Here is a 16250-nt window from a genome sequence, read left to right as displayed (position 1 = left end):
CTCTGTTCCTCCTCTCCCTCCCTCCTCTCTCTCTGTCTCTCTCTCTCTCCCTCCCTCTCCCTTTCTAACTCTGGCATGTCATTAACGAAGGCTGTGACGATGACATTAACGAGTTCATTAAGTCTGTAAATACACGCTAATGCAAAAGAATGGCACATTCACCCCCTCCCCTCCTCTCCCCCTCTATCTCTTCTCTTCCTTTTCTACTACTCCTCCTCCTCCTCCTTTTCTCTGGTTTCTGTCGTCTGTTGGACAACCCCCCCCCCCCCGTCTTATTTTATTCCTTTCTTTGCCCATCTGTCATCCTTTTATGTGGCTAATTGAGTGAATCACAGAGAACATGGCTGCTGTCCTGTCTTCTTCATGGGATGGGGAATAATGGGCTGTCCTGAAGCATGCTGGGATACATGGGGCCATGCTGGCTTGTCCGTGAATGGGCTGCAAATTCACTTCATCTTTTTACATTCTTTTAAAAGAGCACGGAAATGAGCACGTATATGCTTTTCAATATGAATGGACCAACACGTGGAGAAATGTATGCTTCATGCTAACACACACATGCATATATGCATGCACATACACACTCACACGCATGTGCACACACACACACACACACAGACTCACGCACATGCACACACACTCACACATGCACACACACAGACACGCACACACACTCAGTTACAGTTGCTAACACCAAACATTCCCTCAATATTGTTGCCATGCAGTAGCAATGTTATGGCAATGAAAATAAACATTCCAGTAACACTGTGAATTTTTTTTTTTCGTTTTTTCTTCACATTGTAATTTTGCGTTCGCTGGGGAGATAATTCCTTTTTGTCTAAAGCCTCTTTAAAAAGATTTGCTTTGAATACGAGACGTAGCTGCAAATCCAGCCGAAAGAGATTAACGCGTGTTTGCGGCGTGATCAACCCGGCGCATAGAACGCGGAACACTGTGGATGGAGTGTTCTAGCATCCTCACGGCTGCTTCTGTTCCGCACGCTGCCGAGGCCCACCCAGCAGTGCCCCTGGGGGGTGGATTCCAGTCAGGGCCCCCAGAAAAACCCACCCCGAACGGCATCTCAATGAAAATCACGTGTACAGGTTACGTGTCAAAATTGTCATGCCGTTTTACGTAAACCTTGAATGGGCCAAAAAAAAAAACGTTTTACATTTTTTTTTACTTACCCGTGAACATAAACTTTATTACTTCCTGAGTTACAAAACTCTGACCATACATAGAGTCGTATGAGAATGTTCAGTGTGTGTTTGAATCCAGAATTACCAAAAAGCAGAGAAACTGAGAGGTTTTTAGTGGTAAATACATGCATACACACACACACACACACACACACATGACATTGAGATTGCATGCAACTGCTCTTGACTGTGCAGTTTGGCTGATCGTCCGACAGACCTCGCCTTCTTGTGGCTACGCACTTGCTAAATAGTGTCCTAAGGAAGGGCAACCTGCGGCATGCCGTTTGTGACCCACAGCTAGGTCTAAAACTGGCAAGACACCTGGTAAGATAGCTCTTGCCTGTACACGCCAGTGCTATACATGTATCATGTAGTTGTACGTTGCTCTGGATAAGAGCGTCTGCTAAATACCTTGTAATGTAATGGTTTCGTTGACTCTTTGTAATCTACAACTTCTTGGACGGAAATCACTGAATTGTTTGCATTACAAAAAAAAAAAAAAAAAACTTGCTTATGACTATCTTTGGCAAGAAATTTTAAGGATGCTGTTTGTGAATCCAGGCAACTGTGTGATTTAAGAAAACAGATCTGAGACCTGCTGTGTGAATAGTCACATCAAAGAACAAAACACAAGTGTTAGCAATCTTCGCCCAGTAAATTTCAACAAAATGACTGCATTCCAGCATGTGTTGTTGTCTTAGACAGTTTAAACTTAACCAGTGCTTGTTTTACAAGAGTAAGATTAACATTTTTTTCTGTACTGATGTCTTTTAAACATCTGATAAGCTTTCAAACAGGAAATATACACTATACACAACTTTATTTGGCAGTCCTGTGGGCAAAAACGAATTCTTAATTTGAGAGGTCGTCAGGAAGGTGACAATAATGCAAATAACCACAGTGGAACAATGCAGGAATTGCAAGAACCTCTAAGTGGATAGGCTAATGCAGCAGCAGTCCAATAAGTATAAAAAATAAGTCTAATAAATACCTTATAATAGAAAGTACCAACTGAGTGTAATTTCACATTATGTTGATGCTACATTTTTAGTGGAACTCTCTGGCGCCCCCTCTAGCCGAAACTTGTATGTACAGTGAGGGTTCCTCCTTTCTTAAACTCCCCAAATCCAGGGTCTTGTTCTTGTTCCATTACTGAGTTAGCTGGATAACTGCACTGAGTAAACCCCACAAAGCAGGATTACTGAGTTAGCTGGATAACTGCACTGAGTAAAACCCACAGAGCAGGATCACTGAGTTAGCTGGATAACTGCTCTGAATAAAACCACAGAGCAGGATTAACAAATTAATTCAGTAGTCCTGCACTGTGGAACAGGCCTCAGCTCCTGTCGGCTGTAGTTCTTTATGTCGGTATTTTTATTTCATTCTTTCCATGGGACTCTTGTCTCTACTTTACAAAAAAACAAAGCTTGCCTGGCTTACCTTTTGTGCCCCCGGGCAGCCAAATTAAAGGGAACATAAAATTAAGTACCCAAGCGACAAGACTCACTGGCACGTAACACTCGGCCCAAAGTTGGTGCCTGCAGGTTATTCACTCCAACCAGGTGCTACACCGCCTGGTTTCGCTACTTATTTTACCTCCTCCTTGGTTCGTGAAGTAAGCTCATTGGTGAAATCAGGTGCTTTCGTGCATGGTTGCAGCAAATACCTGCAAATAATTTGTCGTATACCTGACACTTTTACCCAAAGTGACCTGCAGTTAATTAGACTGAGCTGGGTACAGTCCCCCCCTGGAGCAATGCCAGGTTAAGGGCCTTGCTCAAGGGCCCAACTCCTGAGCGGGGCTTACTGTGGCTACACTGGGGCTTGAATCACCAACCTTTCCGGGGCCCAGTCATGTACCCTTAGCCACGAGGCAACAGGCATCCCCAAATTGCCCTGGTCTGTGATGCCTTTCACAAATCTATTTTAGCCGTGTACTAAAACAGAGCAATTGTCCTCCATTTAGCCCAGTGGAGTGGAAAAACTAATCTCTCAGGGCAAGGAGGTTAATGGTTATGGATTTTGTGAGGAATTGAATGAAGGTGCTTCTTCCCCATCTAGTTAATGGGGGCTTCTGCACCATTCTGCATTATGGCTTACGCACGTGCAAACACAGCCCTGTGAGAAGTTGCCGGTTTCAGTCTAGTATGTGTTAGTGTGTTATATTTGTATATTCTTACCATGTTACTAGAGTGACGGTGGGGCTTGAGGTGGGTGGGTATAAGGGGTAAGGCAGGGTTGGGTGGGGGAGGGTATAGTGTTGAATAATAATAGTAACTATTCAATGTTCCATTACTGGCCCTCTGCGACTTTGATGTCGTAATGGGAAACATGACCGCAGATTGTGTCGACCAACCAGATTCTCAGTTCCATGTTCTTAACATTGAACATTCTAAAAATATGGAACTTAACGTTAACAAGCAGTGTAAGGGGGGGGGGGGGGGGGTAAATAATTTGTGAAATGACCGCTTGACCGTGATGATAACACAAGTATTCATCAGTAAGGACCTTGCGTTTTCACCCCACTGGGTGTAACTGCTGATTGGTATGTGTGAGTGTAACCTTCTCTAACATTAGCGAACATATTCTTTTTTTTTTGCGTTCGCCACGAACATTAGCTAACGTTAGCGAACAGTTTGAAAAGGTAGTGCGCGGTGAACAAAAATGGCTGCTGATGGGGAAAACGGCAAGAGAATAAAAGTTGACAATACTTTGTCTGTTACAATTAACGCTTTAATCACTGTAATATTTGTTCTGACCTTAACTAACAGGTAAGCAATGCATCAGCTAACTGGCCAGCTAGTTTGTATCTGTTTGTATTAAAAAGGCATTGGTGGCGAACCAAATGCAATGTTCACGATGTTAGAATCGTACAACAGTAACCGTTTGCCGCAAACGTTGGCCGTATAGAATGAACCTCAGGGTGGATGAATGTGGCTTGGATCACAAAAGAAATGGAGAAATAAAAAAGCAGTCACGTTGGATAAGTCTCCACAGATCTGGACACGCTCAGAAATGTACTGTTTAGTCAACAAAATAGTCTGTTTAGCAGCAAGCCAGCCAGATGGTAAATAACTGCAGAACGACAGTTGGTTTCAGTCAGTAATGCGTGTGCAGTGTCTGTTGAATAATTCCCCTGTCTCCTGTCTCACTTGGTAGGGTTGTTTGTCAGACCTCGGTGCTAACGAAAACAGAACCATTCACCAGCACAGCATACGGTTTGTATTTGTTTGTCTTAAGTTTTATTTCTCATGAAGTGGAGCAAGCTGTTTTGGAGAGGGGTCTCGGTCCTCCAGTTGGGCCTCTCTTACAGATCAGACTGTCTGCCCTAAAATGGCGAAGGCCCTCGACTACAGCAGGATATGATGCGTGACCCTTCTCTGGACAGGAAGTCCAAAATGGCAGTCCATAAACGTCAGTCTGGGGATGTGGTAGAGACTGCTATAGGGTAGAGTGTTGTTTCCACGCACTTAAAAAAAAGGACCTAATTAGTCGATTTATTTTTTTCCCCTTGGGGGTAAGGCCCAAAAACATATTGACAGGTATGTTTGTGTGTCTGAAAGAGAGATATTTGATCATTTTTATGTTATTTTCTTAATTAATGTTCAATGTCACAAACTGATTGTTGCACAAGCAGAGATGATTGTTTGTATTGTGTGTAGATGTTTATTCTGTGTTCATTGTATTTTTTCTCTCATTCTTTGGCAATATTGTATGCCACTAAAGCTAATTTGAATTTGAATTTGGGATAGAGAGATAGAGAAATCAGTGAACAGTGTAAAAGCGCAGGATAGAAAGAGAGAGGAGAGAGGGATGAATGATTAGGGGAGAGGGAGGGAGAAAGAAAGGATGAATAAAGATGGGGGGATGTGTTGGGAGGGCTGGAAATGAGAGGGAGCCTGATATAGTGGACAGAGAGGGGGATTGAGGGAGAGAGAGAGGGGGATTGAGGGAGAGAGAGAGAGGGGGATGGAGGGAGGGAGAGAGAGGGGGATTGAAGGAAGGAGAGGGGGGATTGCGGGAGAGAGAGAGGGGGATTGAGAGAGAGAGAGGGGGATTGAGAGAGGGAGAGAGAGGGGGATTGGGGGGAGAGAGGGGGATTGAGGGAGAGAGAGAGGGGGATTGAGAGAGGGAGAGAGAGGGGGATTGAGGGAGGGAGAGAGAGAGGGATTGAAGGAAGGAGAGAGAGGGCGATTGAGGGAGGGAGAGAGAGAGGGGGATTTAGGGAAAGAGAAAGAGGGGGATTGATGCAGGGGGAGAGAGAGGGGGATTGAGAGAGGGAGGGAGAGAGGGGGATTGAGGGAAGGAGAGAGAGGGGGATTGAGGGAGAGAGAGAGAGGGGGATTGATGGAAGGAGAGAGAGAGGGGGATTGAGGGAAAGAGAAAGAGGGGGATTGATGCAGGGAGAGAGAGGGGGATTGGGGAAGGGAGAGAGTGATTGCAGGAGGGAGAGAGAAAGGGAGTGAGTGTGTTGAAGAGAGAGACGGGGGTTAAAGTGTCATCACCTCCCAGCAGATGGGATTTTAATCATGTTTTTCAAAATGCTCCCAACACCTGAGTCCTGAAAGCAAAGCCTGCATCCACTTCTGCCTGATTGGACATGTGTAGAGCACACACACACACACACACACACACACACACACACATACATACAGTACATGTGCACTAACACTGAATCCTCTTCAAATGTTGCGTTGCACTGTAATCATGCAGAGAGCCATCGGTGTCCCGCTAAACTGATTCTGTGTCACATGTTCCCTTTACACCAATCACAGCTAAGAACCGCTGTCTCCACGGTGACCTTGTGGCTAGGTGCCCCTGACCCCAGGGGAGTTGGAGGTCAGGCATGGGGTTGCGAGTTTGATTCCCAGGGGTCACAGCCTTCAGCCAGAGGCACTTAACCCAAACTGCTCTCGTCAATATCCCACTGCTGGAGGGGTGGTCTGTTGGGTCTGAGCTGTGCCTAAATGCCTGAAGAACGCTTCTCATAAATATTCATGAGTGTGAGGGGAAAACCACTACAGGAACAAATAGCATTTAAACTCAAGCATTTCCACCCTGTAACCAAAGCAAACTCTCCTCCGTGAAAAAGCATTTAAACCCAAACATTTCCACCCTGTAACCAATGCAAATTACCCTGTAAGAAAAAGCATTTAAACTCAAGCATTTCCACCCTGTAACCAATGCAAATTACCCTGTAAGAAAGAGCATTTAAACTCAAGCATTTCCACCCTGTAACCAATGCAAATTACCCTGTAAGAAAGAGCATTTAAACTCAAGCATTTCCACCCTGTAACCAATGCAAATTACCCTGTAACAAACAGCATTTAAACTCAAGCTTTTCCACCCTGTTACCAATGCAAATTACCCTGTAAGAAAGTGCATTTAAACTCAAGCTTTTCCACCCTGTAACCAATGCAAATTACCCTGTAAGAAAAAGCATTTAAACCCAAACATGTCCACCCTGTAACCGATGCAAGCTCTCCTCTGTAGTGGTGGGCGTGGTTATTTTCACACAATGAGCTGCAGGTTCAGAGGGCAGAGGGCATGGCGGTGGCACGAGGTGCAGTTATGAGCGCGAGTGATATTAGGAGTCGAAGAAATGTTTGAATGTCAGCTCATTTTAAAAGCGTATGAGAATAAAACCCCCGGATTGAGGCGATGTTCAACGGCTTGAGGTTTGCCTTCAGGGTTTGATTTGAGAAAGCTGATTTGAGATAGCTGATTTGAAATGGTTTGATTTGAGATGGCTGATTTGAGAGGGTTTGATTTGAGATAGCTGATTTGAGAGGGTCTGATTGACAGAGGAGGTGTTATAAATGAACACTGTAATAAATGCGCAAGTTAGCTGACACTGTCGGGTGTCAGGTTGCCGCGTGAGACGCAGTTCAGCCCTGAGCTCATTCTCTGAGTCTTGTGGCCTGTTGCATTAGCAGCCCTCCTACAGATCGGCAGGTACAGAGGATTTCACACCTGTGGCTCAGCATGTGGGAGGAGGTGAAATGCATCATGGGAGCTTTCACCGGAGCCTCTCCCCCCGGTCCCCGAGCAAGCCGGAGCAATTTCACAGAGAACTGCATCATGGGACATTTTCCTTGTTGCTGTGCTGCTGGGGGACCCGGTGGATGTGAACAAAGGGCATTAAATCCTAAACAGATGCTCTAATGACGGGGAAAGCCAAGCGTTTGGTGAAAATAACACAAAGTTGTTTTGGCTATAAATTTGTAAAAGGCTCAAACATGTAAGGATGACTACAGCTGTGTTTTTTATAGGGCAGCAGTGCAACGTACATCAACTTCAAAATGAGCACATATAAACATAAACACCTCTGTTATTCAATCCACATTTGATCTGAGTTTATTATTAGACAAGCCCAGTTTGGCTAGTTTAGCCGTGTTCATTTTTGTAAAAAAAATCTTTGGTGAAACTGGCATCGATTATTCATGGAGGGATTTGTGAATCAATGGGCACTGGACACACCAGGCAGGTTTCCTGACGTCTGTTATTCTTTCGTTTTTGTTTGTGACTAGATCAGGAAATTGTCGTTGTCAGGTTGCCTGTGTGGGAACAAAAAAAAAACACACTTTCAGGTTTATTTATTTGTATTTATTTATGAATGTATTATTATTATTGTTGTTGTTGTTGTTGCTATTATTATTGATTGTCCAGCTACCAGTTATGGTCGGCTTGAGCAGCTCCGCGGACGCTGGTGCCGCTGGCTCAGCTGGGTTTCACAGCGGGGGTTGTTGTGTTGTTGTTTGTTGTTGTTGTTGTTCCACGGGCGGTTGTTGTGGGTCAGGCCCCGCACTCTTATCGCTCGCGATCAGAGTGCATTCTGGGAGGCTCTAATCTTTTAATGGGCCGGCGCCGGCTCGATCGGATCGATCCCGCGCCGACCCCATGGGGGAATTACACAGAACATGGGAGTGAGGTTGGGGGCGGGTTTTTTTTTTTTTTTTTTTTTTTTTTTGCGCCCGCCTCACTGGTTTCGATAAAACGTCTGAAATGCCCTTTTCATTCTCTGCCCCTCTGCCTGTCAGAACCGTCTCTGAATTTGACCCGCACTCTTGTTGAGAGTGACATCATTAGGTAAGGGACAAAACTATTGGCCATAAAGAGGTTTTGTTTTTCATTTGTCTAATGCAATTTTTAGCTTGCTGTGGCATTCCTATGTTTGGCTTTGTTTTCTCGTGATCTCTTGGCTTTGGACTTCAGTACATAACATGTGTGCTGGTGCACATTATATATGATTGTGTGTGTATGATGTGTGTATGTGTGTATGTGTGTATGTGTGTATGTGTGTGTTTGTGTGTGTGTGTGCATGGTGCGTGATACGTGATACGTGCATATGTGTGTGTGCATGTGTATGATTTTTGTTTGTCAGTGTTGGGCTTGGTGTGTCAGCGTTGGGCTGGGTTTTGACGGAGAGTAAAGCAGAGGGTGAATGCAGGCAGAGGGAGAGGGTGCTCATGGGTAAGTCCTGACCGTGGCTCTGCGGTGGGAGAGTGAACACACGCGTGGTTAGTGCAGAGGCGGCGTGGTGCTCTGCTGATGGATGAGCCGCTCAGGAGGATATGGCAGGGCTCTGGCCCTCAGCTGATTCCTCTTATGAATGGCCCCCGCACTCTCATTCACTGCAACTGCTCTCCGCTCTCTGCGGGTATGTCTATCTATCTGCAGCCTGCCCACTGCGTGTGTGAGTGTGTGTGTGTGTGTGTGTATGTGTGTGTGTGTGTGTGTGTGTGTGTGTGTGTGTGTGTGTGCGCGTATGTGTGTGGGTGTGTGTGTGAGTGTGTGTGCGTGTATGTGTGTATGTGTGTGTGTGTGTGTGTGTGTGTGTGTGTGAGAGTGAGTGAGTGAGTGAGAGTGTGTGTGTGAGTGTGTGTGTGTGTGTGTGTGTGTGTGAGTGTGTGTGTGTGTGCGCGTATGTGTGTGGGTGTGTGTGTGAGTGTGTGTGCGTGTATGTGTGTATGTGTGTGTGTGTGTGTGTGTGTGTGTGTGAGAGTGAGTGAGTGAGTGAGAGTGTGTGTGTGTGTGTGTGTGTGTGAGTGAGTGAGTGAGTGAGAGTGTGTGTGTGTGTGTGTATGTGTGTGTGTATGTGTGTGTGTGTGTGAGAGTGTGTGTGTGTATGTGTGTGTGTGTGTATGTGTGTGTGTATGTGTGTGTGTGTGTGTGTGTGTGTATGTGTGTGTGTATGTGTGTGTGTGTGTGAGAGTGTGTGTGTGTGTGTGTGTGTGTGTGTGTGTATGTGTGTGTGCGTAAGTGTGTATGTGTGTGTATGTGTGTATGTATGTGTGTATGTGTGTGTGTGTGTGTGTGTGTGTGTGTGTGGGTGTGTGGGTGAGTGAGTGAGTGAGTGTGTGTGTGTGTGTGTGTGTGTATGTGTGTGTGTGTGTGTGTGTGTGTGTGTGCGCGTATGTGTGTATGTGTGTGTGTATGTGTGTATGTGTGTGTGTGTGTGAGTGAGTGAGTGTGAGTGAGTGAATGTGTGTGTGTGTATGTGTGTGTGTGTGAGTGTCTGTTTGTGTGTGTGCGAGAGAGAGTCTGGGTCTGTGCATGTGTGTGTGTGTGTGTGTGTGTGTGTGTGTGTGTTTGTGTATGTCAGAGAGAGAGAGAGAAGGGGGATGAGTGAGTCTGTATGCTTGTGTGTGTGTGTGTGTGTGTGTGTGTATGCGCAATTACCTTCCCAATGCAAATTACATGCTCAGGTTAATTACTTTTTCTAATCAACGACCTGGAATAATCAACCTTGACTGCCAACAGACAAGATAGGGTCAGCTGGACTCACTCAATTCTTCACAGATCAGAATAAAAAAATATATATTTAAAAAAATATTAAATGCATAAACACTTCCAGAGGTCAGGTGAGCTAGGTTATCTCTGTGGCGGCGTTATTGTTGAACATTTTTGTGCAGTTTTGTGGTATTGGAGCTACTCACGTGCACTGACTGACCAAAGCAGGTTTTATTTGCTCTCTGTGTTTTGCTCTCAGCCAGTTAAGAGTCAGCCAAGAACATTTCTGCACACCAGGAAATGGCCATCACGCGACAGGAAAGACATCACGCATCGGGTTCATTAATTTTGCTGTCAGTTCACCCGAAAGAGTTCTGCCAAAAAGTGTGAAATACGAGGACGGTCTCTCTTTAGTTCCTTCTCAGAGCTACAGTGGCAGTGCCGTGGTACACATTTGGGGGTTGGAGACAGTGAACGCAAAATCTGTGAGAATGTGGCTAATCCGAAATCCTTCTTGGGTCACACAGTACTCGCTCAATTTCATTCCAACTTTAAAGTGGAATTTAATGTATTCTTGTACCTTGTTTGACTGTATGCTATGTATGCCTGGCTTGCTAGATTTAAAGCAAATTAGGCTCAGGCCCATTTCCCCTGACTCACCGAAGAGACATTTCCAAAGGCCCAGCCCATCTGTGCTGCAATCTGCGAAGCTGGCCTACCTGTGAAACATCGTGTTCGACATCCAAACAAATCAATTTCTTTACTTTTCTCCCCGCACTTCTGTGCTGCTGCAAAAACGCTGACCCGTTCGATTACACCAGCCCTGCTGTCCTGTCTGGGCTGGCAATGTTTACCCGAATCAAACGGGGAGAGATTCCCGCTTGCACTGCTTTGTCAAATTGAAAACTTTATTCGCCTTTTCTGGAAATTTGCTTTGCATTTTAAGAAGAGGCTCTTGTTCACACACAGTTAGGACACAGTGCTACCCAGACGATGCAAACGTAGGCATTTAGACAAACGATCAGCGATATAGACAGTGCCAGTGCGTCAGGACAGCAGACAGTTGGCCTTCATATAATGCTCACAGTCAATTTGACCCAAAATATAAAAGCAGTCATAAACGCTGAACTGGGTCAAGAGGTCAGCCGGCTCTCTTTAGCATTGAGAACTTCAGTGCCCTTGGCACGAATGAGCTTCCTGTTCTGCGGGTCCAGAGAACCTTTTTTTAATTTCTCTCTTTGTAATTTGCATGCGTCTCTCTCGTTCGCTGTGTTTAATTGGTCCAATCACATGGTGATTTCAGGCGTCACAAACGCATGGAGGAGAGAGGCGTGAATAATCGCGTCGAGGTGCGACGTGTCTGGAAATACGGGCCGTGTTTTTTTCAAACCGCCCCTCCGCTGGGAGATGTTCACACTCAGGAGCGATGACATTTTGGGCTTGCCCGAGATCGGCACACAGAGGACAAACCGCGCCTCTGCTCCCGTCCTGAACGATGGAGCAATAAGGAAAAATGAAGAACAGGAAAGCCAAGACACGTATGATAATAATGTATTATTTATCAGACGCTTTTATCTAAAGTGACTTACAGTTGATTAGACTAAGGGGACAATCCCCCCCCCCCCCAGAGCAATGTGGGGTGAAGGGTCTCACAGCCGTGCAGATCTTATTGCGGTGACGCCGGGGCTTGAACCATCAATCCTCCGTGTCCCAGTCCGGGGGGGGTCTGTGGGACGTGTGCCCCAAACAGCAGCAGCCTCAGACATGCAGGTTAGGCTGATTGGAGAGTCTAAATTTCCCATGGGTATGAGTGTGTGAGTGAATGGTGTGTGTGCCCTGCGATGGACTGGCGACCTGTCCAGGGTGTATTCAGGATAAGCGGGTTAAGATAATGGATGGATGGATGGATGGATGGATGGATGGGATTGGCCGGGGACCTGGCTCACCCCCGATTGCGGATGCCGGTCCAAGCCAACAGTCGCTCGGTTCACACGGACCTCCCCATAACCCCCTGGGTCCTCTTTTATTGGATGCTACAAGACTAATGAGAAGCTGTTGACATGCAGAGACAATGATGCATTGTGGGTAAGCACCTGTCAGGAGGATTCTGCCATTGCGATTAAGGTTGTTGATGCGATCCGCCCAGAGGAGAAAGCATAGCGCCGTTGTTTCCTTTCGTCGTATTTTAATTTAGTTCTGAACTTAATTTGACGTCAATTACTGTTACTGATATTGCTGTAAGGAATGAGATTAGGGGCTGAATTTGTAGTACAAAACATGAATGAGAAATTTACTGATGTGCTTGCGGATGTGTGTGTGTGTGTGTGTGTGTGTTTGTAACACTGAGCTTAGCGTGTTGAGACCGTCATTAACGCCTCGTAATCAACACCGATGGAGATTGACGATGGAGCTTTCCGAGTCGAGGCGCAATCTCCATCACGAGGCCATGCTCGCAAGGTGCATTGTGGGAATGTTTTGGAATGACTGTGGCCCAATTATTAAATATGATCATTTTAATATTTTACAGCAGTCTGTCTCTGTCTCTGTGTCCAGCTTATGATGCTGGTCCATCCACATCACAAATTAATAAATAGTACATTGTTGTAAATACCGTAACTCGAAACTGAAGTGTATGGTTGAGTCCACACCACAAATATGACCACAACAGTGACAGACAATATTGTTGGGATCACTTTCAGAGTGATTTTTTTTTTCCAGCAACATGAACGATAGAAACACTGACAATCCATCTGAATTCATAAGGCTTCACGTTAAAAATGGTTACTTGCAGAACGTCATTGTTCATCGTGCAGCTGCTCCCATCCTTGTTGTTACAGCTGTGTTCGTCGGTATGGACTGGCCTGAACACTGTTTTTTCTGCCTGTGTGTTCAGCTGTGTTCGTCGGTATGGACTGGCCTGAACACTGTTTTTTCTGCCCGTGTGTTCAGCTGTGTTCGTCGGTATGGACTGGCCTGAACACTGTTTTTTCTGCCCGTGTGTTCAGCTGTGTTCGTCGGTATGGACTGGCCTGAACACTGTTTTTTCTGCCCGTGTGTTCAGCTGTGTTCGTCGGTATGGACTGGCCTGAACACTGTTTTTTCTGCCCGTGTGTTTAGCTGTGTTCGTCGGTATGGACTGGCCTGAACACTGTTTTTTCTGCCCGTGTGTTTAGCTGTGTTCGTCGGTATGGACTGGCCTGAACACTGTTTTTTCTGCCCGTGTGTTCAGCTGTGTTCGTCGGTATGGACTGGCCTGAACACTGTTTTTTCTGCCCGTGTGTTCAGCTGTGTTCGTCGGTATGGACTGGCCTGAACACTGTTTTTTCTGCCCGTGTGTTCAGCTGTGTTCGTCGGTATGGAGTGGCCTGAACACAGTTTTTTCTGTCCATGTGTTCAGCTGTGTTCGTAGTTATAGCTCTTGTTGCGGACTGGCCTTAACACAGTTTTTTCTGTCCATGTGTTCAGCTGTGTTCGTAGTCATAGCTCTTGTTGCGGACTGGCCTTAACGCGTTTTTTTCTGCCCGTGTGTTCAGGTTGAGATGTCTGGTGAAGCAGCTGGAGCGTGGAGAGGCGTCCGTGGTGGACCTGAAGAAGAACCTGGAGTATGCGGCCTCGGTGCTGGAGTCGGTCTACATCGAGGAGACACGGTGCCACCATTTCCCCCTCCTTACAGACACACACAGGAACCATTTTGTTATCCAAAGTGACTTACAGTTGATTCACGGTTGGCATTTGTATAGCACCTTTATCCAAAGAGCTTCTCATTTACCCGTTCACACACACGCATTCACCAGCTAGTCAGGAGCAATTGGGGGTTAGGTGTCTTGCTCAGGGACACTTCGACACACACAGGGCGGGATCGAACCGGCAACCCTCTGACCGCCAGATGACTGCTCTTACCGCCTGATCTAATGTCAGCCGATTAGACTAAGCAAGGGCCAATCCCCCCTGGAGCAATGTGGGGTTAAGGGCCCAACAGCTGTGTGGTCATGTGAAAGCATACAGGATATATGTGTATGTATGCCATTAACCCCACATCTACAGAGCATACAGGAGATTTGTGTATGTATGCCATAAACTCCCATTTAGCAGAGAACCACATCCACAGAGCATCATGAGAGTGTGAACACTACTCACCTAATCCTACTAATCAAGGTCGTTAGGCAAAGGCATGTAGCTGCTTGGTTTGGACAAAAGTCTGCACCCACACCAGCCTGCTCTGGGAGAGAGGGAGAGAGAGAAAGGGGGAGAGAGAGAGAGGAGAGAGAGAGAGCGAGAGAGAGAGGAGAGAGGGAGAGAGATGGAGAGAGAGAAAGGGGGAGAGAGGGAGTGAGAGAGGAGAGAGGGAGGGAGAGGGGGTAGGGAGCAGGAGTGAGAGAGGGAGGGAGAGAGAGAGAGAGAATGAGAGAGGAGAGAGGGAGAGAGAGGGAGAGAGAGAGGATAGAGGGAGAGAGAATGAGAGAGGAGAGATGGAGAGAAAGGGGGAGAGAGAGAGGAGAGAGGGAGAGAAATGGAGAGAGAGATGGAGAGAGAGGGAGAGAGAGAAAGAGAGAGGAGAGAGAGGGAGAGAGAATGAGGGAGAGAGAGAGGAGAGAGAGATGGAGAGAGAGGGAGAGAGAGATGGAGAGAGAGGGGGAGAGAGAGAGGAGAGAGGGAGAGAGATGGAGAGAGAGTTGGAGAGAGAGAGGGAGAGAGAGGGAGAGGGAGAGAGAGAGAGAGGAGAGAGGGAGAGAGATGTAGAGAGAGTTGGAGAGAGAGAGGAGAGAGGGAGAGAGATGGAGAGAGAGATGGAGAGAGAGTTGGAGAGAGAGAGGGAGAGAGAGAGATGGAGAGAGAGTTGGAGAGAGAGAGGGAGAGAGAGAGGAGAGAGGGAGAGAGATGGAGAGAGAGAGAGGGAGAGAGAGAGAGAGGGAGAGAGAGGGAGAGAGAGAGAGGGAGAGAGATGGAGAGAGAGGGAGAGAGAGAGGGAGAGAGAGAGAGAGAGGGAGAGAGAGGGAGAGAGAATGAGAGAGAGAGAGAGAGGGAGAGAGAATGAGAGAGAGAGGGAGAGAGAGGGAGAGAGAGAGGGAGAGAGAGAGATAGGGAGAGAGAGAGGGAGAGAGAATGAGAGAGAGAGGGAGAGAGAGGGAGAGAGAGAGGGAGAGAGAGAGAGATGGAGAGAGAGTTGGATAGAGAGAGGGAGAGAGACTTGGAGAGAGAGAGGGAGAGAGATGGAGAGAGAGTTGGAGAGAGAGAGGGAGAGAGAGAGGAGAGAGGGAGAGAGATGGAGAGAGAGTTGGAGAGAGAGAGGGAGAGAGAGAGAGGTGTGTGTGTAGTGCAACATGTCCCTGTGTGACTGCATATCTACAGACACAGATATTAGGAAGGCTTAGGGCGCTATATAATTGCTGTCGTCACGGTGATATGATGGCTTAGTACAAGCCTTTTCACACACGCCAAGCTGAAATCTCATTAGCGTGTTTGTGTTTGATAAATAGGGACGTTCCGCACACTTATCCCTTCATCTCTCTGCCCCCGCGCACGTGTTTCCCCCTCGTCCCCACGCCCCCAAGACCGAATTCTGCCCATTAATGTGCACAAAGCCGTCACACCGGCCAATTACACCACAGCTCTCTCCCACCAAAACCAGTAACCGCCAAGTAGTGTCCAGAGAAAACGCCTTTGATTGTGATTGAGAAAGTGGGGATTTCTGGCCAGATAAATAAAACATCTGAGGCGTGAGTCCTAGAGTGCTGAGGCTGGCGTTATTGAGGCCCTGAATCTGTCCGTTAAACTTGACTACGTAAATTGGGTATGTGAATTAATCAATTGACTTGTAAATGATGGAATTGAAATACAATTAATTTAAATTAAAATACTAAAAACAGCGTGAGCCCGTTCTACGCATACGTTTTTTCTGCGGTCGTTTTCAGGTAGACGGGATAAAAAGATAAAAAAAGGAACGTCTCCAATCGGGATGTGACGCATTGAGATGTGTGTGGTTTCAGTGCTCATCCCTGCCCTACAGGGATGAGCCCACACAATCAGGATTGTCCCCTGCTTAGTCCAATCAACTGTAAGTTGCTTTGGATAAAAGTGTCAGGTGAATAAGTGTAAAGCACTGTAATGGGATTGAACATCGGGGACTGTGATGGGTGGTGATGGTATATCGGGATCTGTGATTGGTGGTGATGGTATATCGGGATCTGTGATTGGTGGTGATTGTATATCGGGGTCTGTGATTGGTTCTGAGGTCTGTGATGTCGCCCAGGCGGCTGGTGGACACGGAGGACGAGCTCAGCGACATCCAGTCGGACGCGGTGCCGTCGGAGGTCCGTG

General features: G+C 46.7%; 1 protein-coding gene across 1 annotated transcript in view; it reads left to right on the top strand.

Moving 5' to 3' along the window:
- Positions 1-16250, top strand: part of pde1ca (phosphodiesterase 1C, calmodulin-dependent a) — an 88392-nt gene that overhangs the window by 37671 nt on the left and 34471 nt on the right. Inside the window, 2 exon segments of the mRNA XM_061239077.1 lie at positions 13466-13579; positions 16183-16250. The exon segment at positions 16183-16250 is cut by the window's right edge and continues 115 nt beyond it. Of these exon segments, the coding sequence (XP_061095061.1) occupies positions 13466-13579; positions 16183-16250 (182 nt within the window).

This window comes from Conger conger, chromosome 4 (assembly GCF_963514075.1).
Source record: "Conger conger chromosome 4, fConCon1.1, whole genome shotgun sequence".
Taxonomy (NCBI): domain Eukaryota; kingdom Metazoa; phylum Chordata; class Actinopteri; order Anguilliformes; family Congridae; genus Conger; species Conger conger.
Note: the sequence above shows the minus strand (reverse complement) of the source record. Positions and strands in the feature narration are given on the sequence as shown.